Source organism: Lagenorhynchus albirostris, chromosome 3 (genome assembly GCF_949774975.1).
Source record: "Lagenorhynchus albirostris chromosome 3, mLagAlb1.1, whole genome shotgun sequence".
In the NCBI taxonomy this organism is placed as follows: Eukaryota; Metazoa; Chordata; class Mammalia; order Artiodactyla; family Delphinidae; genus Lagenorhynchus; species Lagenorhynchus albirostris.
This window is the reverse complement of record NC_083097.1, coordinates 27,695,959-27,722,228: the sequence shown is the minus strand read 5'-3', so window position 1 is coordinate 27,722,228 and position 26,270 is coordinate 27,695,959. Positions and strand designations below refer to the sequence as shown.

Here is a 26,270-nt window from a genome sequence, read left to right as displayed (position 1 = left end):
GTCTTTAATCTTCAGGCAATGAGGGTGAGCGAAAGGATGTAGCCACTGCAATGTTTAGGGAGATTAATCTGATAGCAACAAATGCAGAAGCAGAAATGCTAATGGGAAGCTGGCTAGGGGCTGTAACAGTTTGAACTGTCAACAGAAAATCACAGAAAAATAAATGCTGGATCAACCACAAAAGGTTCAGAGTTCAATCTGCTTTTATTTCACCTCTCCTCTCATAAAACTGATTACATAATGAGTCACAAGGCTCCTGAGAATTCTACTCATGGCCATGCTTTTAAAGTTCCCCGTAATTAGTGCATCTGCCAGTCCCAGTAACCACCCAGCAGGAAGACAAGGGCACTAAACTGATGGAGATGCTGGGAAGGGGATGCATGATGAGTCAGAAACAGACTGTGTTTGTTCAGCTAAGCTTGCATGCCTCTCTTCTCTCCTTAGGTTATGTTGACATCGGACTGATTCCAAAAGGAGCCAGGGACATACGGGTAATGGAGGTTGAGGGAGCTGGAAACTTTCTGGCCATCAGGAGTGAAGACCCTGAAAAATATTACCTCAATGGAGGATTTATTATCCAGTGGAATGGGAACTACAAGCTGGCAGGGACCGTCTTTCAATATGACAGGAAAGGAGACCTGGAGAAACTGATGGCCACAGGTCCCACCAATGAGTCAGTGTGGATCCAGGTAACGCAGAAGCAAAGGAAACTGCTGACGTGTGCACTAGTTAGGATCTTTCTAATTTTCTTTACCAAGGTGTTTGCTAGGGGATATTCATTAAGAATCCTTAGGGGCTTCCCCTGGTGGCGCAGTGGTTGAGAGTCCGCCTGCCGATGCCGGGGACACGGGTTCGTGCCCCGGTCCGGGAAGATCCCACATGCCGCGGAGCGGCTGGGCCCGTGAGCCATGGCCGCTGAGCCTGCGCGTCCGGAGCCTGTGCTCCGCAACGGGAGAGGCCACAACACTGAGAGGCCCGTGTACCACAAAAAAAAAAAAGAATCCTTAAACCTTCTCTTAGCAAGGAACAGGGAGGGAAGTGAGATATTAGTTTGTGCTGCTAATCCTTTATTGCCTAAAATTGGCAAAACCCTTGTGATGAAATGCCACGGGCCCTAAAATCATCTGTTGAATTTAGTTTCCAGTATAGTTGACAGGCTATTTATTTCAGAGTGTGTGTTCCTCAGGTATAAAAGGGATGCTACCAGTCTATGTCAGCCTGGCATGAGTTTCCAAACAGCTTTCCAGCAGTGGTGATGAACTGACATGGTTCTTTCACATGTTATCATGCGGTTGTCCTCAGGCAAAAGGTTTGACTTCGTGAAACTCCTGGAGAAGAGAGGGGTAAAGATGTAGCATGTGCTCTTCAAAGGCACAAGTGATTTGTCTTTCATACTAGCAAAGAGCTGTAGAAAAGGAGCGGGGTAATTATAGCAGCAGAGCAAGGCAGGTTGGGGCTGATGGATGGCCCAAGACAGTCACATCTAACTATAATTCAGAAGTTAGAAGGAAGTCATTTCAGAGACAGAGATCAGAGCATTCACAGAGGCTGGAGGTCAATGCTTGACAGCTATGATCCGTAAATGTCAGGAGACCTTGCATCTTATAGGCCCGCCCCCTGGAGCAACCAGTCTACCACCTCTAAGTGTGAGATTAATCCATGTCAAACATGTGGTAAGTAGATTGCCTGCATGAGAGGGAAGTGAGGGGAGGGTCCCAAATTCTGTCTCCAATTTTATGCCTTGGCTAAAACCCATGACCATTTTAATCCCAGAGCTATATGCTTTCAAGAAAACTGATCAGCCTGAGAGCTAGAGAAGGGCACCATAAAGCAACAACAACGGCAACAAAAGTTACTGTTTACTGAGTGCTAGCTATATGCCAACACCGATCTAATCATATCTAGTCACATTACTTTCGTTTGTTTAACCCTTAAAAGCACCCTACTAGTCATGCTGTGATTATCCTCACTTTGTAGATGGGGAAAGTAAGCCACAAAGAGATTAAGTAACTTACCCATAACCACAAAGTTAGTACATACGCAAGGGCACAAGGTGACCTACCAGCCTATTGTTGGAAAGGGCACTCTGGTCATTCCCTCAGAGTAATTCCCGTATGATTAGGCCTCCCATGAATACCCATGAGAATTCAGTCAAGAAATAATAGAATAGGAGCAGATTAACTATAGACATATGTAGACATGCAGGTGGAAGTAGAGGTATTTATGTAATGGTATGTATTCCAGTGCACACCTCCATGACTACTTTAAGATGATGGACATTGTGCAGCATTTTTATATGACTGTGGTTTGCGGTATAAAGTCACAACAGAGTTTGACATGACCCCGCTCTTGTCCTTTAGCTTTTATTCCAGGTGACTAACCCAGGCATCAAGTATGAGTACACAATCCGGAAAGATGGCCTTGACAATGACGTGGAAAAGCTGGTGTATTTCTGGCAGTATGGCCGCTGGACAGAGTGCAGTGTAACGTGTGGGACGGGTGAGAACAGCTCCTCTCTCTTTGAATCCACGTCAGTTTCAGAATAGGCCATGGAGGAAGTTTAAGCCAGCAGTTTGCACTCTCGCCCCTAGGTCTGCAGCGTTCCACAAAGATGGCCCAGGGGCCTCAATAGGGAGTAAATGTGTTGGTCATGGTCTAAAGAAAGAGGCACTTTTTCTTTTATCAGGTTTACATACTGTCCTTCATGAAAGGTTTTGTTTGCAGAAAGGGTTACATGTCTTTTTTTAAAAAGCAGACCAGAAAGGTTTATAACTTCTCTGGTTGAGGACCTGAGGACCACAAAAGTCAAACCACCCACCATAGGTATCCTTTAAATCATGGCCAAATCCGGACCATAACTGTCTCTCTTAATTCCTAGCCCAGTGTTCTTCTGTCTCCAATTTACCAGTTTTTCATAGCTACAAGAAAAACAGTTTTCTCTCATAAATCAAGCATTGGAGAGCTTCCTTTGCTGTCAAGTGTGTCAGGATGGGACAAGTTCTGCTATGGTAACAAAGAAAACAAAATCTTAAGAACACAATGAAGGTTTATTTTTAACCCAGTCTAAATCTGGCACAGATTAGATGGCCTTGCTTCCTCTTGTAGCTGAGACATCTGAAACTGCCCCACAGGGGAAGGGAGAAATTGAAGAGGCAGACTGGCCCTTAACAACGGCCTGGGCCTGGAGTGACGCAAACCACTTCTGCTCACGTTTCATTGGTTGGCCTCAGCCCTGTGGGCACAATCCAACTGCAGAGAGAGGCTGGGAACTGTAAAGGAGTGTGTGTTTGTAGAGTGCCGACTCTTGAGGCCGCAGTGCTAGATGAACATTTCTGGGGCCGCTGGGGGCAGGGGTCGGGGCTGTTCTGGTACTTGGGGCTCTTCACGCATTTGGGGGCTTTAATAGTAGACTCGGCCTCTCTTTCTCCTTTTGGATCCTGTCCAAGTCTGTTCGGGAACTTTCTGCCTCTATTGTTACTGCTGCTTATAAAACTAGGGCAGCTATTGGCTGAAGCGCCAGAATCAGCAATGTAGCAAAGGGAATCAAAGTGATGGAGAGAAGGGGTCAGGAGAGCACAGCCTCCACCTCCCTGGCTTCCCTCTCGTGTACTTTGCTCCATTTGTTCACTTGCTCCTTCCACCCGCCCACCCCCACCCCCCAGGAAATAGTCGTGGAAAGAGATCCAGGGACAGACATTGAGTTGTGGCCCATCAGCCTTGTGAACAACTTTCGTATTACTGATTTCTTTCTTTCCCTCCTTCAGTATAGAAAACCAACAGCTCCCTTTTAGAAATCACAGGAATCCTATGTTCATTTCAAAATGTGTGACATCTTGAAAATCCTGAACCTCTGGAAATCTGTCTAGGTCAAATCTGGCAGGAGCCGTAAAGGGCATCAGTAAGAGTCAGCCCTGCTCTTCCCACTGCTGCCCAGGAGGGCTGGGATTTTTTGCTGAGAAGCAAAAGCAATTTAAGCAGAAAATAAGTAGGTGAAAAATATTTCCCTGAGGAGAAGTTGGGAGGAAAATGAGGTCATCGGGACTGTAGTTCACAAATACTTTTACGATTTTGCATCCCTTTTGTTCTCTTTTTTGCAGTGACGTACAGGTTTAAGCTTTAAGTTTAAATCATTTATTCCAGGACACCACGGAGAGAAACTCAGCCAGTCCTGCCTGAGCAGGGCCTTCTCAGAGAAACACGAGATTATCCACCCCACACCCCCTTCTATTTCAGCATGGGCCGGACCCTTTGCATTGCTTGTGTAGTATTTCAGAGCGTGGGAAATACAATATAAATGGCTGATTTGTGCAGTGGTCATAAAGATATATTCGTATTTAGCAAGGAAATGAAACAGCCCTACCAAACAGCGGGCGTTTGGCTTTGATACAGCCTGATCCTTCAGGAGCATCTCTGCCTGACTTGGGCAAATGTCACTCTGGTTATTAAACCTTAACAGATGCTATCGTAGTGCCCATGTGCTTACCTGAATTTCAGCCGTGCTCTCTATTTGAGTGGCAGTGAGCTCTCTTAATTCTGGGAGAGAAGGATGGCAGCGTATCTACCTTCACGCTCTCAGACATAGAGAATGAAATGCTAATATTCACATAAGACACTCACTGCTAAATATAAAGATGGAAGACTGCCCGAAACACTGAATCATTCAATGATGTATTTTTATTTCCTTTAAGTTAAAACTTTCTATATTATAAAACTAAGTTAAATATGTTACTGAAAAATTAAAGTCACCACCCTAACATACATGCACTTCGGTACTTTGCTTTATTGCCTTTCAATATTATTTTCTCTCATCATAGATGTATATAGTTGTGTGCATATGGATGTACTTATGTACATATACACATGTTTTCACTTAACATCATAACGTGGGTACCATTCCATGTGTTATTCAGTCTCCATAGCTATCATTTTTGTGGATACATTATATTTCACTGGCAAGACAAAACAAAATTCCCTTAGCCGGTTCCTTATTGATCATCATACTCTGATGAGCATCTTTGGGCCCATGTAAAGAATGATGTCATTAAATTTTAATTTGTAGATGGAATTTCTAGGTTCAAAAAGTAACATACTTATACCAAATGTTAAGAAACTTATTACCACATTGATTCCCATCAATTGATTCCCATTGATTCCCAAGGTTACAAACAGGTAGTAGCAATCATTTTATTTTATTTTACTTTATTTTATTTTGTTATCGTGTTATTCTAGTTTTACACTTTTTCACGGGAAAATATTACAAAGGCCCCAGCAAAAAGGAGGATGCAATAACAAATTCCTGTAAATCAACCACTCAACTTTATCAGATCTTATTATGTCATGTTTGTTTCAATCTTCATTTTTAAAGAGTAAGAAGTTGCACAAATACACTTGAAGAGCACTGCCTAACTCCACTCCCTTTCATTTTCCCCTGGAGTTAACTAGGGTCAATGTTTTATTTCCATGTGGGAGAAACACTAGAAGGGAAGGAAAAGAGATAGAAGATCTTGGCAGTGGTCTAGGGAAGTAATAATAGTGGCTTGAACTAAAGCTAAGGTGGTACAGATGGAAAAACCATGAAAATGTAGACATATTTAGGAGCTGTACTAGACTGAACTTAATGGTTGATTCCATTTATCTTTTGATAGAGAGTGGTTTGTGCATGAGGAAGGGTTGAAGGGTGACCCCCAGTGTTCTCCTTCGCATAACTGGCTAAATGGTAGTGTCACTCACTGAAACAGGGAACATGTGACAAGAAACAGATCCCAAGAGGAGTTTATGATTATGAGTTCAATTAAAGTGCCTATGAGATTTCCAGGTGAAAATGCCCAAAGGCAGTAAATAACATGCTTATTTTAAAAAGTAGGTCAGACTGCCTACCTTTGTCAGTTTGGCTGCTATCACAAAATACCATAGGCTGGGTAGCTTCAACAACAAACATGTATTTCTCACAGTTCCAGAGGCTGGGAAGTCCAAGATCAAGGTGCTGGCAGATTCGGTTCTTAGTGAGAATCTTCTTCCTGGCTTGTAGATGGCTACCCTCTCTCTGTATCCTCACATCTCATGTGTCTTTTTCTTTTTATAAAGGCATCAGTTCTGTCATGAGGACCTTACCTTCATGACATAATTACCTCCCAAATGTGTCGCCTCCAAATACCATGACACTGGGGGGTTAGGGCTTCAACATATGAATTTTAAGGGGACACATTCATTCCATAGCACTGTCCTAACAAACTTATTTTATCCAGAGTGAACTCCTGTTGTAATTATTTCGTTGTCTTTCTTGGTATTATATTTCTTTATGGATTTTGGAATAGTAATTTACAAGCCTGATTTGAGTGTGATTTCCTTTTAGTTTCTTTTATTTTTCTCTTTCCTGTCCCTTTCCTCCCTTTTTCTCTCTGTGTGCACCCACTCTTTCTAGTTTTTGCAGTTTTTTCCTGACTGCACTGTGGGACCTCATTTCAGGACAGGACTTGCTAAGGTGGTTCAAAATTGCCTCTCCTAGTGACATTGAAAATACGTTAGGAATTATCACAGAGCCAGTCTGGCAGATGGGCTGAGCGCTCGCATGAGAAGCTGAGTCCTTACTTTGCAAACTTCCTAGGCCTGAAAGTCATCAAGAGTTAAGGCTCTAAGAAGTTTGTGGTGATGGTGGTCTCCTTCCCATCTCAGGCGGAGCAGTTAAAGCCCTCGTATTTCACGGGGGCTGCGCACATGGCCACCACCCACCAACAGCTTCTGGCTGAGAGCCCGGCAAACCCTTCACCTAAGTCCTGCTCACCCTTTTGCCGGGATGTTTACCTACATTTAAGCATTGTGACATTTTGGTCTTCCCTTTTTATATAGTTATAATTTAATATCTTTTATAATTTATATTTTACATATAATTTACATTGTGCATTTGGAGCAAAGAGCTGCTTAAGTATAAATTCAAGAAGATGGGGCTTCCTTGGTGGCGCAGTGGTTGAGAGTCCGCCTGCCAATGCAGGGGACACGGGTTTGTGCCCCGGTCCGGGAAGATCCCACATGCCGCAGAGCAGCTGGGCCTGTGAGCCATGGCCGCTGAGCCTGCACTCTGCAACGGGAGAGGCCACAACAGTGAAAGACCCGCGTACGGCAAAAAAAAAAAAAAAAAAAAAAAAAGATGTAATCAGTCATTGGCTTCTTATCTGGATGAAGGCTTTTGGAGGAGAACCAAAACAACGAGTTCCAAGGGGAAGATGAAGCTCTGCCTCCGCTGGCTCAGTCCTGACCCTACCAAGGAAGAAGGGCCCGGTGGGGCTTTGCCTGTACCCATCCACCCAAGGCTGTCACACGTCTCTAAGTCAACAGCCCTCCCCTTCCCAACCAGGCAGCTTGTGTTTACAATCAGCTTCTTCTAGCAACTCTGTATCTGTTTGCTTCAAGAGAATATTTTGCCTCCACATATGCACCCCTTCTCCTTTTTTAAAGCATGGATTTAAATGAAGATGCCTCCAGGAACGAGGACAAAATGAGTATATTTACAGAAGAATCCAAAAAATACAATTTGAGGGAAAATGCAATAATTTTTGATGAGATGGGTGAAGGACAAGAAGCGAGTTATGTCGATTATTGTAGACACAATTTTGTGATTAAATCTGGAAAAAAGGCAGCCTGTTCTTTCTGCTTTTATTTTATTAACAGCTGAGGTAGTTAAAGTTATTTAAAATAAAATAAAATTTGTGATTCAAAAAAAATTCACCAAGATGTTATTTCCTTAGTTTGACTATTTAAACATTTTTATCATCTTTGTTCAAGAGCAGAAATCCATATGAAAAATTGGCAAGAGTATTTTATAAATTTAGCTAACTGTCATCAAAGCCAGCCCACTTATTTTCCACAGCCCACTTTTCCAAGGTAAAGAGGACCCAGAGTATACCAGCAACAGGCCTCTCTCTCCACTAGTGTTCGTTCTTCTGTCCTCTCCACCATATTTGCTTTCACTCCTGCCTTATCTGTGGGGCATGACTTTGGGGTGACTCTGGGAGAATTTAGGACTAGCTGTCCCTTGGGAAAGGTTGGAAGGGAATGGAATAGCAAGTGCTACCATTCATTACAAGAAGCTTGTTGAAGAAAATTTACCCTGGTCACCCATCCAAAGATCAACCATGAAAGTGCAACCAATGGATTATCTGTGGAGGAACAGCTGCAGAAATGGCTTGACACAGATGCTGGTCTCAATAGGAAGCTTCAGGACTCCTTATTAAACAAAAAAAATATTTTGGCAAAACCTCAAGATCACTTTCCTAAAAATGTAAAAGCCATAGTTTTGCCCCATGGCAACCCTAGTACTGCAGGAATCTCTCAGTTGTAATATATTCTAACCAGAATTCCCATGTGTCTTATAAAACTTACAGCAATGGCACTACTGTCAGACTGTCATCACTTCTGAATGTGACCTTTGCCAGTTGTGTGCTCTGTTGTCTCCTCTGTGCTGTGTTTTTAGTCTAGAAACACAACAATGGCTTGCACAAAAGGGAGAACATTTTCTCCTACCCCACCCTGGACGTCACCCTGCTTGGCTGAATTCTCTTTGGAGCGTAGTCATTGTTCCTTTGTTTAAGGAACGTCACATTCTGATAGGAAAAGGCAAATACTGAAAACTCCACTGACGTATATACACTAACATGTATAAAATAGATAACTAATGAGAACCTGCTGTATAGCACAGGGAACTCCGCTTCGCTGTACAGTAGAAACTAACACAACATCATGAAACAACTATACCCAAATTAAATGAAAAAAGAAAACTCCAAAGACCATGCGAAGCTCCTGGAGATTGCTTGAACTGTTCTAAGCTGCCCTAGAAACTAGATCATGTTCATTAGAAATAAATACATGTAGAACAGATACTTACATCACTGAAACTAGTTCTTACAGAGTCTGACAGTATTCCTAGTAAGGCTCAAAATAATCACGTGCATTTGAGATATGTCCACATATCCTTGCTAAAGCGTGAAAATAATAAATAAGGGCACATATTTCACTCTGATCCTGATGGGTGACCATATAGTGATGTTTAGAGGACAGAAAATCAGAGTCAGATACTTCCTTGACTTTTTAAAATTGCGCTCGGCGCTAATCCGTCTGACTTTGTCCTCTGTAACTGTCAGGTAGGATCAACCAAGTCCAGATATTGATCTCTAAAAATATCTGGAGGATTTTTTTTTTTTTTTTTTTTTTGCAGAATGCGGGCCTCTCACTGTTGTGGCCTCTCCCGTTGCAGAGCACAGGCTCCGAACGCGCAGGCTCAGCGGCCATAGCTCACGGGCCCAGCCACTCTGCAGCATGCGGGATCTTCCCAGACCAGGGCACGAACCTGCATCCCCTGCATCGGCAGGCGGACTCTCAACCACTGTGCCACCAGGGAAGCCCTGGAGGATTTTTTTAATATGTAGGACTTCATAAAAATAGCAGGATTTATTGAGATGCATTTAAACATATGCTATGGAATGAGGATTATGTAGTTTACCACATGCATAAATATATAAAATAAACTACGAGTGATACACAGTGGAGACCTGAAAACCTTCCAGTTGTACTTCACTGATGAACTAATGGAAACTCTTAGCCCAGAGTAGCTAATCTGCTTTTTTTAGTGATTGCCCTAGAGTTTGCAATATATGTTTACAGCTAATCCAATCCACTTTCAGATAACACTGTACCACTTCAGTGTTATGAGTACTTTATAATAACAAAATTATAGGCAGTATGAGTACCTTATAATAACAAAATAATCCTGGTTCCTGCCTCTCGTCCCTTGTATCATTTCTGTGATTCATTTCATTTCTATATGTGTACCTAAGCATATATACATATATATCATATATACATAAGCATCATAATCAAAATAATTGAATACATTATTGGTATTATTATTTTGAACAAACTGTTTTCTGTTAGATCAACTCAGAATAGGAAAAAGGAAAGTTTTTATTTAACCTTCATTTATTGCTTCTTTAGTGTTTTTCCTTTCTTTATATAGATCCAAGTTTCTGATTTTTAATATTTTCCTTTTTTCTAAAGAATTTCTTTTAACATTTCTTTCCTGCAGGTCTATTGGCAACGAATTCCTTCAGTTTTTGTTTGTCTGAGAAATTATTTGTCCTTCACTTTTGAATGGTAATTTCACAGGGTGTGGAATTCTAAGTTGGTGGGGTTTTTTCTCTCAACACTTTAAATATTTCGCTCTGCTCTCTTGCTTGCGTGAGTTCTGAGAAGTCGCCTGCAGTTCTTTCTTTGTGCCTCTGTAGGTAAGGTGTTTTTTCCCTCTGGCTTCTTTCAGGACTTTTTCTTTGTCTTTGATTTTCTGTGATTTGAAAGTGATATGCCTAGGTGTAGTTTTTCAGGGGTTTTGGGGGGCATTTATTATGCTTACTGTTTTGGGGTATCCTGGATCCACGGTTTGGTATCTGATATTAAGTTGCCGAAATTCAGGTTCCTGTGGTAGTCAGCTTATGAGTCTATACTCTGGAAAGTTGGGAAGTTCTATTCACTCGTCTGTCTCTCCAGTCTTGGGAGCAGCAGTTTGCCCTGTGCCCTTTCCTCTCTCATATCCAAGAAGCATTGTTGATTTTTCAGTCTGTTCATCTATTTATTTGTCACTACAACAGAGTGGCAACTTCCAAGTTCCTTACATGTGGAACCTTTAACCGGAATTCTTTCCAAGGTGGCTAATCTAATATTCTCTTATTCTACTGGTCGTCTTAGTCCCATCCCATCCCATTTTTATCACATGCAGCCAGCAGAGATTAGTCCCTCCCCTGTTTCCAGGGCCTTAGTTTTGTTCCCTAATAGTGCACTTGCTGGGGATTTCTCAGTTGGTTTCTCTGAAGGCTTGCTTTGCTCAACGTACCCTGCAAAATGCTGAATGTTTGCTTTTCTTGTTAACCCTGTGAGTTTTGTGAGATGTTGCAGGCCTCTGACTTTCTTTAAGTGTGTGCTTTGCCTGATTTGTACACAGTGGCTGCAGAAGAGGAGTTATAAGCAGGAAAGAATACTTCTTGATCGTGGTAAATTTTGAAAATGGTTCCTACCTAGTTCCATTAAGCATTCTTCAAGCACCAGCGATGCTCCTGTTTGAGCATTTCTTACGTATTTCTTATATAGTTTCTTTCTGACCATGACAGTCAATGTATGTAATCAATTCATTGGGATTTTCAGGTGCTCCTATGTTGGGTACATAAATATTTACAGTTGTTATATTTTCTTCTTGAATTGATCCCGTGATCATTATGTAGTGTCCTTCTTTGTCTCTTGTAATAGTCTTTATTTTAAAGTCTATTGTGCCTGATATGAGAATTGCTACTCCAGCTTTCTTTTGATTTCCATTTGCATGGAATATCTTTTTACATCCCCTCGCTTTCAGTCTGTATGTGTCCCTAGGTCTGAAGTGGGTCTCTTGTAGATAGTATATATATGGGTCATGTTTTTGTATCCATTCAGCCAGCCTATGTCTTTTGGTGGGAGCATTTAGTCCATTTACTATCGGCTTTGAGTCTTACCAATGTTGTGAGAAGTATGGGTTTCAGCAATGGATAAGAGAATCAATGCGTTTGAGCTCTTGCAATGATGGGACTCAAGTTCTTCTTGACTGAGGCTTCATTATGAAGGATAGATCTGAACTCATTGATCAAGGAAATCAGAGATGAAGGGGGTCAAAGAGCCAGAAAATACAAAGTAAATATTTAGTGGGAACTGAAATTGAAAGTTGGTAGATTTAGGATGGACTTGTCAACAAGATATATGGTTATACAGTTCCTACCCTTGCCATCTTCTATGAAGTTACATGTTATTTCTGTATATTGTAAGGGAATTGTGGCAGTGCCCTCTGTTGAGTCATAGAATTTTTATCATCTCACATTATTACAATCAATGTTATATCCAATTTTAGGAGAATTATAGATTATGTTCTAGTGTAAAATTTAACTTATACTGCTTAACTTGTACTCAAGTGGTTATAAAAAGAGATCTTGGTATTTGTCAGTATTTTAAAAACCATGTATACAGTACTTTGAATCTCTTTCAGGTGATGTGATTAAATATTCAGTGCTTGAGTACCTTTGATCTTAAATTTTGATATAGTAGGAAATATTGCATTTTCTGCCATAGGTGGTTACAATAAATTGTCTTCACTTGCTTTCTCTATACCCTTCCTAATTTGAATTTTTGAGCGAGGAAAATCTTATATGAACTAAATTAACCATATAACAGGCTCCCTTTATTTTACAATCTCAGTATTGAATTGAGACTATGATGAGCTATGTAACTGTTTTATTTCGTTTTGGTTTTGGACATAAGAAACTTTATTGCTCTTATATCAAGGTATAATTTCCACTTGAGATGATCAGGTTCAGGGGTATATGAAGATAATTATTTTTTTAACATCTTTATTGGAGTATAATTGCTTTACAATGGTGTGTTAGTCTCTGCTTTATAACAAATTGAATCAGCTATACATATACATATATCCCCATATCTCCTCCTTGCGTCTCCCTCCTTCCCTCCCTATCCCACCGCTCTAGGGGGTCACAAAGCACCGAGCTGATCTCCCTGTGCTATGCAGCTGCTTCCCACTAGCTATCTATTTTACATTTAGTAGTATATATAAATTCATGCCACTCTCTCACTTCATCCCAGCTTACCCTTCCCCCTCCCTGTCTCCTCAAGTCCATTCTCTACGTCTGTGTCTTTATTCCTGTCATGGCTCTAGAACCATTTTTTTTTAAGATTCCATATATATGTGTTAGCATACAATATTTATTTTTCTCTTTCTGACTTACTTCACTCTGTATGACAGTCTCTAGGTCCATCCACCTCACTACAAATAACTCAATTTCATTTCTTTTTATGGCTGAGTAATATTCCATTATATATATATGTGCCACATCTCCTTTATCCATTCATCTGTCGATGGACACTTAGGTTGCTTCCATGTCCTGGCTATTGTAAATAGAGCAGCAGTGAACATTGTGGTACATGACTCTTTTTGAATTATGGTTTTCTCAGGGTATATGTCCAGTAGTGGGATTGCTGGGTCATATGCTAGTTCTATTTTTAGTTTTTTAAGGAACCGCCATAGTGTTCTCTATAGTGGCTGTATCAATTTACATTCCCACCAGCAGTGCAAGAGGGTTCCCTTTTCTCCACACCCTCTCCAGCATTTATTGTTTGTAGATTTTCCAGTGATGGCCATTCTGACTGGCATGAGGTGGTACCTCATTGTAGTTTTGACTTCCATTTCTCTAACAATTAGTGATGTTGAGCATCCTTTAATATGTTTGTTGGCAATCTGTATATCTTCTTTGGAGAAATGTCTATTTTGGTCTTCTGCCCATTTTTGGATTAGGTTGTTAGTTTTCTTGATATTGAGCTGCATGAACTGCTTGTAAATTTTGGAAATTAATCCTTTGTCAGTTGCTACATTTGCAAATATTTTCTCCCATTCTGAGGGCTGTCTTTTTGTCTTGTTTATGGTTTCCTTTGCTGTGCAAAAGCTTTGGAGTTTCATTAGGTCCCATTTGTTTATTTTTGTTTTTATTTCCATTTCTCTAGGAGGTGAGTCAAAAAGGAACTTGCTGTGATTTATGTCATAGAGTGTTCTGCCTATGTTTTCCTCTAAGAGTTTTATAGGGTCTGGCCTTCATTTAGGTCTTTAATCCATTTAGAGTTTATTTTTGTGTATGGTGTTAGGGAGTGTTCTAATTTCATTCTTTTATATGTAGCTGTCCAGTTTTTGCAGCACCACTTATTGAAGAGGCTGTCTTTTCTCCATTGTATATTCTTGCCTCCTTTATAAAAAATAAGGTGACCATATAGCGTGCGTTTATCTCTGGGCTTTCTATCCTGTTCCATTGATCTATATTTCTGTTTTGGGGCCAGTACCCTACTATCTTCACTACTGTAGCTTTGTAGTATAGTCTGAAGTTCGGGAGCCTGATTTCTGCAGCTTAGTTTTTCTTTCTCAAGATTGCTTTGCTATTCGGGGTCTTTTGTGTCTCCATATAAATTGTGAAATTTTTTGTTCTGTTCTCTGAAAAATGTCATTGGTCATTTGATAGGGATTACATTGAATCCATAGATTGCTTTGGGTAGTATAGTCATTTTCACAATATTGATTCTTCCAATCCAAGAACATGGTATATCTCTCCATCTGTTTGTATCATCTTTAATTTCTTTCATCAGTGTCTAATAGTTTTCTGCATACAGGTCTTTTGTCTCCTTAGGTAGGTTTATTCCTAAGTATTTTATTCTTTTTGTTGCAGTGATAAATGGGAGTGTTTCCTTAATTTCTCTTTCAGATTTTTCATCAGTAGTGTATAGGGATGCAAGAGATTTCTGTGAATTAATTTTTGTCTCCTGCTACTTTACCAAATTCATTGATTAGCTCTAGTAGTTTTCTGGTAGCATCTTTACGATTCTTTTTTTTTTTTTTTTTTTGCGGTACGCGGGCCTCTCACTGCTGTGGCCTCTCCCGTTGCAGAGCACAGGCTCCGGACGCGCAGGCTCAGTGGCCATGGCTCATGGGCCCAGCCGATTCACGGCATGTGGGATCTTCCTGGACCGGGGCACGAACCCGCGTCCCCTGCATCAGCAGGCAGACTCTCAACTACAGTGCCACCAGGGAAGCCCAGGATTCTTTATGTATAGTATTATGTCATCTGCAAACAGTGACAGCTTTATTTCTTCTTTTCCAATTTGGATTCCTTTTATTTCTTTTTCTTTTCTGACTGCTGTGGCTAAAACTTCCAAAGCTATGTTGAATAATAGTGGTGAGAGTGGACAACCTTGTCTTGTTCCTGATCTTAGAGGAAATAGGTTCATTTTCACCATTGGGAATGATGTTGGCTATGGGTTTGTTGTATATGGCCTTTATTGTGTTGAGGTAAGTTCCCTCTATGCCTACTTTCTGGAGGGTATTTAACATAAATGGGTGTTGAATTTTGTCGAAAGCTTTTTCTGCATCTATTGAGACGATCATATGGTTTTTCTCCTTCAATTTGTTAATATAGTTTTTCATATTGATTGATTTTCGTATATTGAAGAATCCTTGCATTCCTGGGATAAACCCCACTTGATCATGGTGTATGATCCTTTTAATGTGCTGTTGGATTCTGTTTGCTGGTATTTTATTGAGGATTTTTGCATTTATGTTCATCAGAGATATTGGCCTGTAGTTTTCTTTCTTGTGATATCTTTGTTTGGTTTTGGTATCATGGTGACGGTGGCCTCGTAGAAGGAATTTGGGAGTGTTCCTCCCTCTGCTATATTTTGGAAGAGTTTGAAAAGGATAGGTGTTAGCTCTTCTCTAAATGTTTGATAGAATTCGCCTGTGAAGCCATCTGGTCCTGGGCTTTTGTTTGTTGGAAGATTTTTAATCACAGTTTCAATTACAGTGCTTGTGATTGGTCTGTTTATATTTTCTGTTTCTTCCTGGTTCAGTCTTGGAAGGTTATGCTTTTCTAAGTATTTGTCCATTTCTTCCAGGTTGTCCATTTTATTGGCATATAGTTGTTTGTAGTAATCTCTCATGATCCTTTCTATTTCTGCAGTGTCAGTTGTTACTTCTCCTTTTTCATTTGTAATTCTATTGATTTGAGTCTTTTCCCTTTTTTTCTTGATGAGTCTGGCTAATGGTTTATCAATTTTGTTTATCTTCTCAAAGGACCAGCTTTTAGTTTTATTGGTCTTTGCTATTGTTTCCTTCATTTCTTTTTCATTTATTTCTGATCTGATCTTTATGATTTCTTTCCTTCTGGTAACTTTGGGGTTTTTTTATTCTTCTTTCTCTAATTGCTCTAGGTGTAAGGTTAGGTTGTTTATTTGAGATGTTTCTTGTTTCTTGAGGTAGGATTGTATTGCTATAAACTTCCCTCTTAGAACAGCTTTTGCTGCATCCCATAGGTTTTGGGTCATCATGTTTTCATTTTCATTTGTTTCTAGGTATTTTTTGTTTTCCTCTGTGGTTTCTTCAGTTATCTCTTGGTTATTAAGTAATGTGTTGTTTAGCCTCCATGTGTTTGTATTTTTTACAGATTTTTTCCTGTAATTGATATCTAGTCTCATAGCATTGTGGTCGGAAAAGATACCTGATACAATTTCAGTTTTCTTAAATTTACCAAAGCTTGATTTGTGACCCAAGATATGATCTATCCTGGAGAATGTTCCATGAGCACTTGAGAAATTGTGTATTCTGTTGTTTTTGGGTGGAATGTCCTATAAATATCAATTAAGTCCATCTTATTTAATGTATCATTTAAAGCTTGTGTTTCCTTATTTATTTTCATTTTGGATGATCTCTCCATTGGCGAAAGTGGGGTGTTAAATTCCCCTACCATGCATGTGTTACTGTTGATATCCCCTTTTATAGCTGTTAGTGTTTACCTTATGTATTCAGGTGCTCCTATGTTGGGTACATAAATATTTACAGTTGTTATATTTTCTTCTTGAATTGATCCCGTGATCATTATGTAGTGTCCTTCTTTGTCTCTTGTAATAGTCTTTATTTTAAAGTCTATTGTGCCTGATATGAGAATTGCTACTCCAGCTTTCTTTTGATTTCCATTTGCATGGAATATCTTTTTACATCCCCTCGCTTTCAGTCTGTATGTGTCCCTAGGTCTGAAGTGGGTCTCTTGTAGATAGTATATATATGGGTCATGTTTTTGTATCCATTCAGCCAGCCTATGTCTTTTGGTGGGAGCATTTAGTCCATTTACATTTAGGTAATTATTGATATGTATGTTCCTATTACCATTTTCTTAATTGTTTTGTGTTTGTTATTGTAGGTCTTTTCCTTCGTTGTGTTTCCTGCCTAGAGAAGTTCCTTTAGCATTTGTTGTAAAGCTGGTTTGTTGAATTCTCTCAGCTTTTGCTTGTCTGTAAAGGTTTCAATTTCTCTGTCAAATCTGAATGAGATCCTTGCTGGGTAGAGTAATCTTGGTTGTACGTTTTTCCGTTTCATCACTTTAAATATGTCTTGCCACTCCCTTCTGGCTTGCAGAGTTTCTGCTAAATGATAAGCTGTTAACCTTATGGGGATTCCTTTTTATGTTATTTGTTGTTTTTCCCTTGTTAATTTTAATATTTTTTCTTTGTATTTAATTTTTGATAGTTTGATTAATATGTGTCTCAGCATGTTTCTCCTTGGATTTATCCTGTATGGATTCTCTGCACTTCCTGGACTTGATTGACTATTTTCTTTCCCATATTAGGGAAGTTTTCAACTATGATCTCTTCAAATATTTTCTCAGTCCCTTTCTTTTTCTCTTCTTCTTCTGGGACCCCTGTAATTCAAATGTTTTTCCATTTAATGTTGTCCCAGAGGTCTCAAAGACTGTCCTCAATTCTTTTCACTCTTTTTTCTTTATTCTGCTCTGTAATAGTTATTTCCACTCTTTTATCTTCCAGGTCATTTATCCGTTCTTCTGCCTCAGTTATTCTGCTCTTGATTCCTTCTAGAGAATTTTTAATTTCATTTATTGTGTTGTTCATCATTGTTTGTTTGCTCTTTAGTTTTTCTGGGTCCTTGTTAAACATTTCTTGTACTTTCTCCATTCTGTTTCCAAGATTTTGGATCATCTATACTATCATTATTCTGAATTCTTTTTCAGGTAGTCTGCCTATTTCTTCTTCATTTGTTTGGTCTGGTGGGTTTTTACCATGCTCCTTCATCTGCTGTGTGTTTCTCTGTCTTCTCATTTTGCCTAACTTACTGTGTTTGGGGTCTCCTTTTCGCATTCTGCATGTTCATACTTCCCATTGTTTTTGGTGTCTGCCCCCAGTGGCAAAGGTTGATTCAGTGGGTTGTGTAGGCTTCCTGGTGGAGGGGACTAGTGCCTGTGTTCTGGTGGGTGAGGCTGGACCTTGTCTTTCTTGTGGGCAGGACCACATCTTGTGGTGTGTTTTAGGGTGTCTGTGACCATATTGTGATTTTAGGCAGCTTCTCTGATAATTGGTAGGGTTGTGTTCCTATCTTGCTAGTTGTTTGGCATAGGGTGTCTAGCACTGTAGCTTGCTTGTTGTTGAGTGGAGCTAGGTCTTAGCACTGAGATGGAGATCTCTGGGAGAGCTTCTGCCGTTTGATACTATGTGGAGCTGGGAGGTCTCTGGTGGACCAGTGTCCTGAACTTGGCTCTCCCACTTCAGAGGCACAGGCCTGACACCCGGCCAGAGTGCCAAGACCCTGTTAGCCACACGGCAGATGAGTGGTTTATTACCGAGGATTTTAAAGCACAGGTACCAATAGCCGGATGAAGAGATTCATAGCATTAGGTTGAGAACAAAGAAACTTCAATCCTCTTGGAGTTTGGAGCCCAGCACGGTGGCACGTGGAGGCATTCTGCTTCACCAACTTGGAAGCTCTCTGAAACCCCTCCTTTTGTATTTTAATGGTGGCTTCACTACACAGCCATGGTTGATTAAATTCTTAGGCATTGGTGATTAATTCCTGAAGATAATTCTTAAAAAGTAGAAGGTCTTAACTGATCTCTCACTGCTAGTATCTAATAAGATTTACCAAATATTTACAGGTGCATGGTGACACTCTCATTGCTATGTGGAGAAAACAACTCAGAATCCTCTATAAATAACATTTTGAATTTGATTGTCATATATTTTAGAATGTGATTGATTTCCACTTAATGCCCTTTTCAATTAAATACTTCTAGATAAGCAGCTAACTTAGTTCTGGGCCAATATATTGATTGGCATCCTTAATTAACTAGAATTTCTTTGGGGGCTGTGTTCAATGTGTAAGAGAAAGGGGCCAAAGGCAAAGCCAGATTAAAAACCAATATCATTTGTCTTTTTTGAATACCAGGGAAACTTCAAGGTCATACAGATTCAGCCTTAAGCTCTTCTACTTACTGCATTTGCAGTGTTACATCATGATCACTGCTCTTAATAGGATGACCTCATTCTAACCCCCTCCACAAGAGGTATTACAATATGCTATATCAAAGAAAGATTCTGTTATTCCAGCAGTTGGTTTACAGAGTTAATTAATGACTATGCCACTCAAGACTGATGGTTTGATTTTTTTTTACTACAAAGGAGACATCATCAGTCAGGGTGCCCTGCACACCCAGACAGAATACCTTGACTACTTTCAAAGGTGTGGGTTGGACTTAGAGAAACCAAGAAAGATGATTCGTTACCTCTGTCCATTAATAGTAGAGGATTGGGGGAACAAGGCTACCATCCTAGGCCTGAAGAAGTAAAAGAAGGAGCAGTTATCCTAAGAGACAGCACCTCCATTCGCCAAATCCAACTGGAAGCCACAGCAATCTATAGCATCAGCTTCCCAGGGTTCCGAGCAGCTGCAGAAGGGATCTGGAATGGAAACAGAAAAAGTGTAACACAGGAGAAGATGAAATGAAAAGTCAATAAAATCAGTAGTGGTTAGTATCCTAGCAAGCCAAGCTGGATGGTAGCTCTGGGTCTTGTCTTGAGAAAGGAAGAAAGCTAGCATTTATTGAGTACTGTTCCACTTACTACTGCTATATAACATATCAACCTAAATTTAGTACAGTAAAACAGCCATCATTTTACTATGCTCCTGGTCAGAAATTTAGACAGGATGCAATGGGGATGGTGTGTCTTAGCTTCACAATGTTTGGCATCTCACCTAGGAAGACCTAGATGGCTAAGAATGACTCAGATGCCTGGGAGCTGGAGTCATCTGTAGGCTTCTGTGCTCAGATGACTGGCACCTGGGCTGGATGGCTCACTGGGGACTGTCAACTGGAGCACCTACACCTGGCCTCTCCAAGGGTGTAGGCTTCTTACCCCATGGCAGCAGAGGCTCCTGAGAGTGACAGATCCAAAAGAATCAGATAGAAGCTGCATGGTCTTTTATGACCTAGCCTCTGAATTCACACAACTTCATTTCTGCATTCAGTCCCAGGCCAGGGTAACTAGACTCCGTGTCATGATGGAGTGATATCATGGTCACGTTGTAGAAGAGCATGCCAGATGAGAGATTATTGTTGCAGCCATCTTTGGAAAATACAACTTGTCATATTCACATTTACTAAGGCAGTATGAACTAATAATTTTGAAACTTTCTGACAATAGTTGCAACAAACTATTCCAAGTTAATGGTAAAATTACATTAACCAGAATCCTCTTATTAGCCAGTGTTTTCAATGATTAAACTTTATCTTCCCTTCATGGATTATAGATTTTTAAATGTGGAAAACACTCCCAGAAATCAACTAGCTCAGCATCCTGCCCTTAACCAGTCTGAATGTCATTATTCTCATTTTCCTGCATTTAGCCAAGTGACTGGGTAGAAGGAAAAGTAGACACTAGAACCCAGGACCCTTGGATTTTATTTATTTAACCAGAATTTGATAAGGCATTAAATTTTACCAAATGAACCCACAAGCATCAAAGTAGAGGCAGAAGCACCTGGCCAGGTATTGTGTTCCTATAACACGGGAGAAATCAATCTTCTGAGCTGGAGCCCCTCAATGGAGGGTTTGGGCTTAGCTTCGTATGTGTCAAGTGAGAACTCAAAAGCTAGAAGAATAGAAGATTAGTGGTCACCACGACCGTTAGTCCCAACAGAAAAACCCTGACTCGTTGCTATTAATTTTCCTCCGTGCACTTGGCAGCATCTGCCTGGCCCGTCCATCCGTTCATCTGGCTGCTGGTCCAGCAGATCGACCCATGAAATGTTATTAACTTCCTGGCGGAGACTTTTTATAATGTTCTGTGCCCTCCTACTACTTCTGGAGTCAAGCCCTGAGTATGCTTATCTTTGCTATCCGTGCGCAAAAACAAGGCTTTTGGGGCATGTTTCCAATCTCTGAGAGTCAACTGACAGTTGCCTTTTATTTTTGACATCAAGCATTTGCCAAACTACCCAAAGTTCTAATGAAACGTCTAAGAGCTGAGCTTTTTCTTTTTTCTCTTCTATGATGGCACATACACGTCAGCTTTTCTGGCTTCAACCATTTTGGTCTCCACTCCACTCATATTGTCTAAGACTTCTCTGTAGGTGTTCATGTCTTTCCAGACAATGACTCACTCATTGTGCCATGAAAGTTTCTTTCATAATGTTGCTTCCAACTGTTCGTAGTGCTTTATTTATATGACAAAAGAAAAAGAACACGTAGTCTATCAGTTGAGAAAGCCTGAGTGGTGGAAAGGTTACCTATCTCTTCACAAGAATAAAATAACATTAATTTAACAGTAAAATATTGTTGATTTATTTTAAAGGCTTCACTTACTGTTCTGCAACTCCCTCTGACATTTTTAAATGGCAAGATGCAGTGTCTGGCACCTGAGTATGCAGCCAGCCCGGGAGACTGGAGGAGTCCGCGTGAGGGAGTGTGAGGCAGTAGGTGGTAGGGGAGCCGCCCCAGTTCGGGTCCCGCCAGCCTTGTGGTTGTGGGGAAGCCCCTCCAGGTCATGGGCGCTAAGGTGAGGAGGTGACTAGCTTATTGGTGCACTTGTGACCTTTCCAATTCTGGGCTTCACCAGTGAGCCTACTCGAGGCCTGGATGCCCTGAGAGCTCAGGGCGCTCCCCTCCGTGCAGACTGATGGCTCCATCCCCAGGGCCTCCGTCCTCAGTCTTCTCACCCAGACTTGCACATTTCTCATGGAAAGAAGCATTAGCCCTCTCCAGAGAGCTGATGACTCTCTTTCCCACTGCCCTTTACCTCCTAGTCCGTGGGGTTCTGCCCACTCCTCTGCGTTCTCTTGCTAATGATATCCTAGCTGCTAGCAAAGCCACTGGTCCTTTGTTTTCCCTTCTCAACCTATGTGACTTCATTGTGCCTCCGTTTCCTCATCTAATAGCAGTAATGACAGTGTTGACTTCATTGAGTCGTTGTGAGGTTTCAGTCATTATATATCATGGTGGATAATAGGTACTACATTACACACACACACACACACACTTACATATGTATATATATTTGGGACATATATAGGTAGTCACACACACACATACACAATTTTGAATAGTGCCCTGGGCAAGGCAAGCACCACATGTGTTAACTATTGTTATATATCCAAAGTCACATCCAGCCCACACATGTGCTTTTCTTTCCTGTGGACCTGGTCATTCCCATGTGCTTCTCTTACTTACTTACTTACCAACCCGATTTCAGAAAGCAGCAGTATTATCAATCCCTGCTATCAAAACCCTCTACTTTAAAAAACATCACCTCTCAAACTTCACAACATTATTTTGAATTTGATTCCTGTCTTTCAGAGTTTATAAACAACTAATATAAAGCTCCCAACTCCTCCATTCCTTCATTAAAATAGTAATGTATGATTGTGTTATAACAACTGGTGATGGTATCTGCTTTCACTATATAAATCTCACCTTGTTTTTTTTCTGTTTTTTTTTTTTTTGGCATATGTGTGTTAGTCTTGTCTCCACAGCTAGATTGTAATCTTTATATTAGACTATATATTAATCTGCCTATATTATCCGTGGTCCTTCCTAAGCAAGATCTTTTCCACCCATTGCCTCCTGCAGCATGAGTAGAGAGAATAAGAGGTCCCCATTCCTCACCCCTATGTTAAAACCAAATACTTTATGGACAACCTTCCCGTCAGCTGTAGGCATGACCAGGGGCCTCACCTGACACTGAGAATTAATATGTGTGAACCGTTCTGCCCTACCCCCAGGTATACGCCGCCAGACTGCCCATTGCGTGAAGAAGGGTCGCGGGATGGTGAAAGCTACGTTCTGTGACCCAGAAACACAACCCAATGGGAGACAGAAGAAGTGTCGTGAAAAGGATTGTCCACCCAGGTAAGCGTCGGTAACAGCTGGAGAGCTGTGTGTCTACCTGCAGTGGTGGCTGGTTTAACAGTAATCCAGGGCTCCGTGCTGCAAGGGGGCTGTGTGGCTTTGTTATTAGAATAATTATGGGAAAGCTGTCACAGGTTCCTGTGGCTATGCTGTTGGAACCTGTGACAAGCTGTGAAGGGGACATTTTCTCCCCAGAGAGCAGTACTTCTTACAAAGCTTGTGTGATCTGTGTTTAATTATTTGGTAAGACTTAAGTCCCAAAGCGCTGTTGAAGAGAATGGTACGTAAATCATCCAAAAATTCTTTAGCTAATTGGGCTTGGCTCTTCCAAGAGCACTTACCAACCAGTGCAACAGAAGCTTCTAGATAACATGCTGACACATTCAGGTCGCTGCCTGGAAGAGTGGACTTACAGACCAGGCTTTCTCCACCTCAGCACTGCTGCATTTGGGGCTGGATAATTCTTTGTTGTAGGGGGCTGTCCTGTGCATTGCAGAATGTTTAGCAACATCCCTGGCCTGTGTCTATTTAGATGTTTGTAGCACTCCATCTTCCCCACCCAGGTTGTGACAACCATAAATGTCTCCAAACGTTTTTTGCTAAATGTCTCCTGGGGGCACAATCACCCTTGGTTGAGAACCACTGTTATACAGGTATTCACTTGCTCCTAATCGTATTGGTTCAAGATTCTAGAAGGTAGCTGGGATGTTATCTGGGGAAGAGGAAGAAAGAGAGAGAGAGAGAGAGAAAGGAAAGAGAGAGGAAAGGAAAGAAAGAATTAATTCTGGGGAGTGTCTTCATTCTCTCTTGTCCTTAAACAGGATGTAGTTCGGTTGCAGATTCCATCAGGCATTCATTCCAGTCCCAAGAAGACATATTAAGAAGAGTTTAGTTTAACAGGAGGGAGCCAGTTGGCATAATCAATCTACCAAGTGACAGGCTGAATTCTAAAGAAGAGCTGGAAGAATGGGATAAATGCCAGAGAACTAGGTCAAAAAGAAGTGTCTAGACAAGTCAGTTAAGTCAAACAGTGTCAGTCTCTTATAGGCCCGAACAGCGAGGTCCCAGAGGCCAGGCAGTTCTCATCTCAGAGTCAGGTTGATTCTCTATCCAGTTCTGTGGTTTCTTCCAGGTACAAAGTGGGCTGTGAAGTCCAGAGCTGGACCCCACCTCCACTGAGGCAGGACAGAGCTGCTGCTCTTCCCTGTAACTCTCTTGCTGGGAAGAACTAGGGACTTGAGCACAGGATTTGGCCCCTCTAGGTTTTGTATGTAATTGCAGTTTCTATAAATCCTTCTTAGGGAAGAACGAGCCAGGAAAGAGGAACGTTTCCTGTCGCTAGCCTTATCTAATCAGTAGCCTATCACGCCTCAGAGCTTATGGGCTTCCAGCATACTTATTCTCCCTCAGAGTTAACGACTGTCATGTCACTTCCTTTTGCCCTCACTAGCTGACTACCAGTACATACACACCTGGGATTCTCACCTCATTTTTCAAAGCCACCCTCCCTGGTGAGTGGCTACCTTTTTAAAACCACAGCTGTTTATTTCTTGAAGCTAATTTTATCCCTGGGGTTCAGGTTCTCATTTTTATTATTTCACTTAGTCTGCCTGGGCCTTAATATTACCAGCAAATATTTGTTCAGCATTCATTATTTTCTATGAGAGATACGACAGTGATAATAACCATGTAACAGTTACCATTTACTGAGCACTGTGATATTGTGATATAATAAGAGATATGGGGCTTCCCTGGTGGCGCAGTGGTTGAGAGTCCGCCTGCCGATGCAGGGGACATGGGTCCGTGCCCCGGTCCGGGAAGATCCCACATGCCGCGGAGCGGCTGGGCCCGTGAGCCATGGCCGCTGAGCCTGTGCGTCCGGAGCCTGTGCTCCGCAACGGGAGAGGCCACAACAGTGAGAGGCCCGCATAAAGCAAAAAAAAAAAAAAATAAGAGATATGTGTCTGGATACCTGGTTCCAGGCAGAGCTCCAAATATTCAAGGCTAACTAGCTCTAAGCCTGCAGCAGGTCGAAATAGAGCAGGCTCCTCAAAGAGGCATGCACCTCACCCCCTACTCAGTCTGTGTCTGAGGAGAAGCAAGCACTCTGCTAGGCCTGGTGGGCACCAGAAGGTTTTGATGTGGGCACTAACCAGCTGGGACCAAGGTAGAGCTGGGGATATTAGCCGTGTCCATAAAAGCAACATGGTCAAAGAAGACTGGATTGAAGATTGTAGCAGCTCTCTATTTTAGAAGAGACATCAATCGGTATCTGACATTTTCTTATTCACCTGTAGCTAAAATCTTGGCTTCACTATTTTCAGAATTCAGTTGCCATAGGGTGGTTATCTTTACGTACCTCTGCACTCTAATTACAGAACTTTCTAGTTGAAGGTGACTCTATAATAAGATACAACCAGTGCTAGGGACTTCCCTGGTGGCGCAGTGGTTAAGAAGCCGCCTGCCAATGCAGGGTACACAGGTTCGAGCCCTGGTCCAGGAAGATCCCCCATGCTGCGGAGCAACTAAGCCCTTGCGCCACAACTGCTGAAGCCCATGTGCCTAGAGCCCATGCTCCGCAGCAAGAGAATCCACCACAATGAGAAGCCCATGCACTGCAACGAAGAGTAGCCCCCGTTCGCTGCAACTGGAGAAAGCCCACGCACAACAGTGAAGACCCAATGCAGCCAAAAATAAATAAATAAATAAATTTATTTAAAAAAAAAAAAAGATACAACCAGGGCTAGAAGGAGACAGATACTGGGGCAAGAGTCCAAAGGCTGGCAGACAAGAGATGAGCTGAGGCTGAAGCCTGGTAGACACAGAGGAGGAGTCTTGATAGAGGAATTCTTAAATGATACAGGCTGAGCTCTGGGGACTTGAAGTTGGCCCTGAGTGTAGTCATACGGTGGCCAAAAAGTAGCCCCCAAGATATCCACATCCTGGTCCCTAGAACCTGCAAGTGCTACCTTATTTAGAAAAAGGGTCTTTGCATGTGTGATTAAGTTAAAGGGTCTTGAAATGAGATTATGCTGGATTACCCACTTGGGCCCTAAATTCCATCACAGTGTCCTTATAGGAGAGTCAGAGGGAAATTTCCCTCTCTCTCTCTCTCTCTCTCTCTCTCTCTCTCTCTCTCTCACTCACACACACACACACACACACACACACAGATGAGAAACAATATGAAGTTGGAGCAGAAAGATTTGAAGACACTGGCCTAAAGATTGGAGTGATGGGCCACAAGCCAGGGAGTGCTGGCGGCCAACAGAGATTGAAAAGAGACAAGGAATGGATCTTCCCTAGAGCCTTCGAAGGGAGTACAGCCCTGCCAAAACCTTGACTTCATCCCCGTAATACTGACTTGGATGTCTGGCCTCCAGAACTATAAGAAACTAGATTTCTGTTGTTTTCAGCCACCAGGTTGGTGGTGATCTGTTACAGCAGCCCTAGGAAACTAACCCAGGCAGC

The 26,270-nt window shown here is 41.5% G+C and overlaps 1 protein-coding gene across 1 annotated transcript in view; it reads left to right on the top strand.

Moving 5' to 3' along the window:
- Window positions 1–26,270, top strand: part of ADAMTS12 (ADAM metallopeptidase with thrombospondin type 1 motif 12) — a 387,137-nt gene that overhangs the window by 276,237 nt on the left and 84,630 nt on the right. Inside the window, exons 15-17 of the mRNA XM_060146935.1 lie at window positions 445–689; window positions 2,361–2,499; window positions 22,673–22,799. Of these exons, the coding sequence (XP_060002918.1) occupies window positions 445–689; window positions 2,361–2,499; window positions 22,673–22,799 (511 nt within the window). The remainder of the gene's footprint in view (window positions 1–444; window positions 690–2,360; window positions 2,500–22,672; window positions 22,800–26,270) is intronic.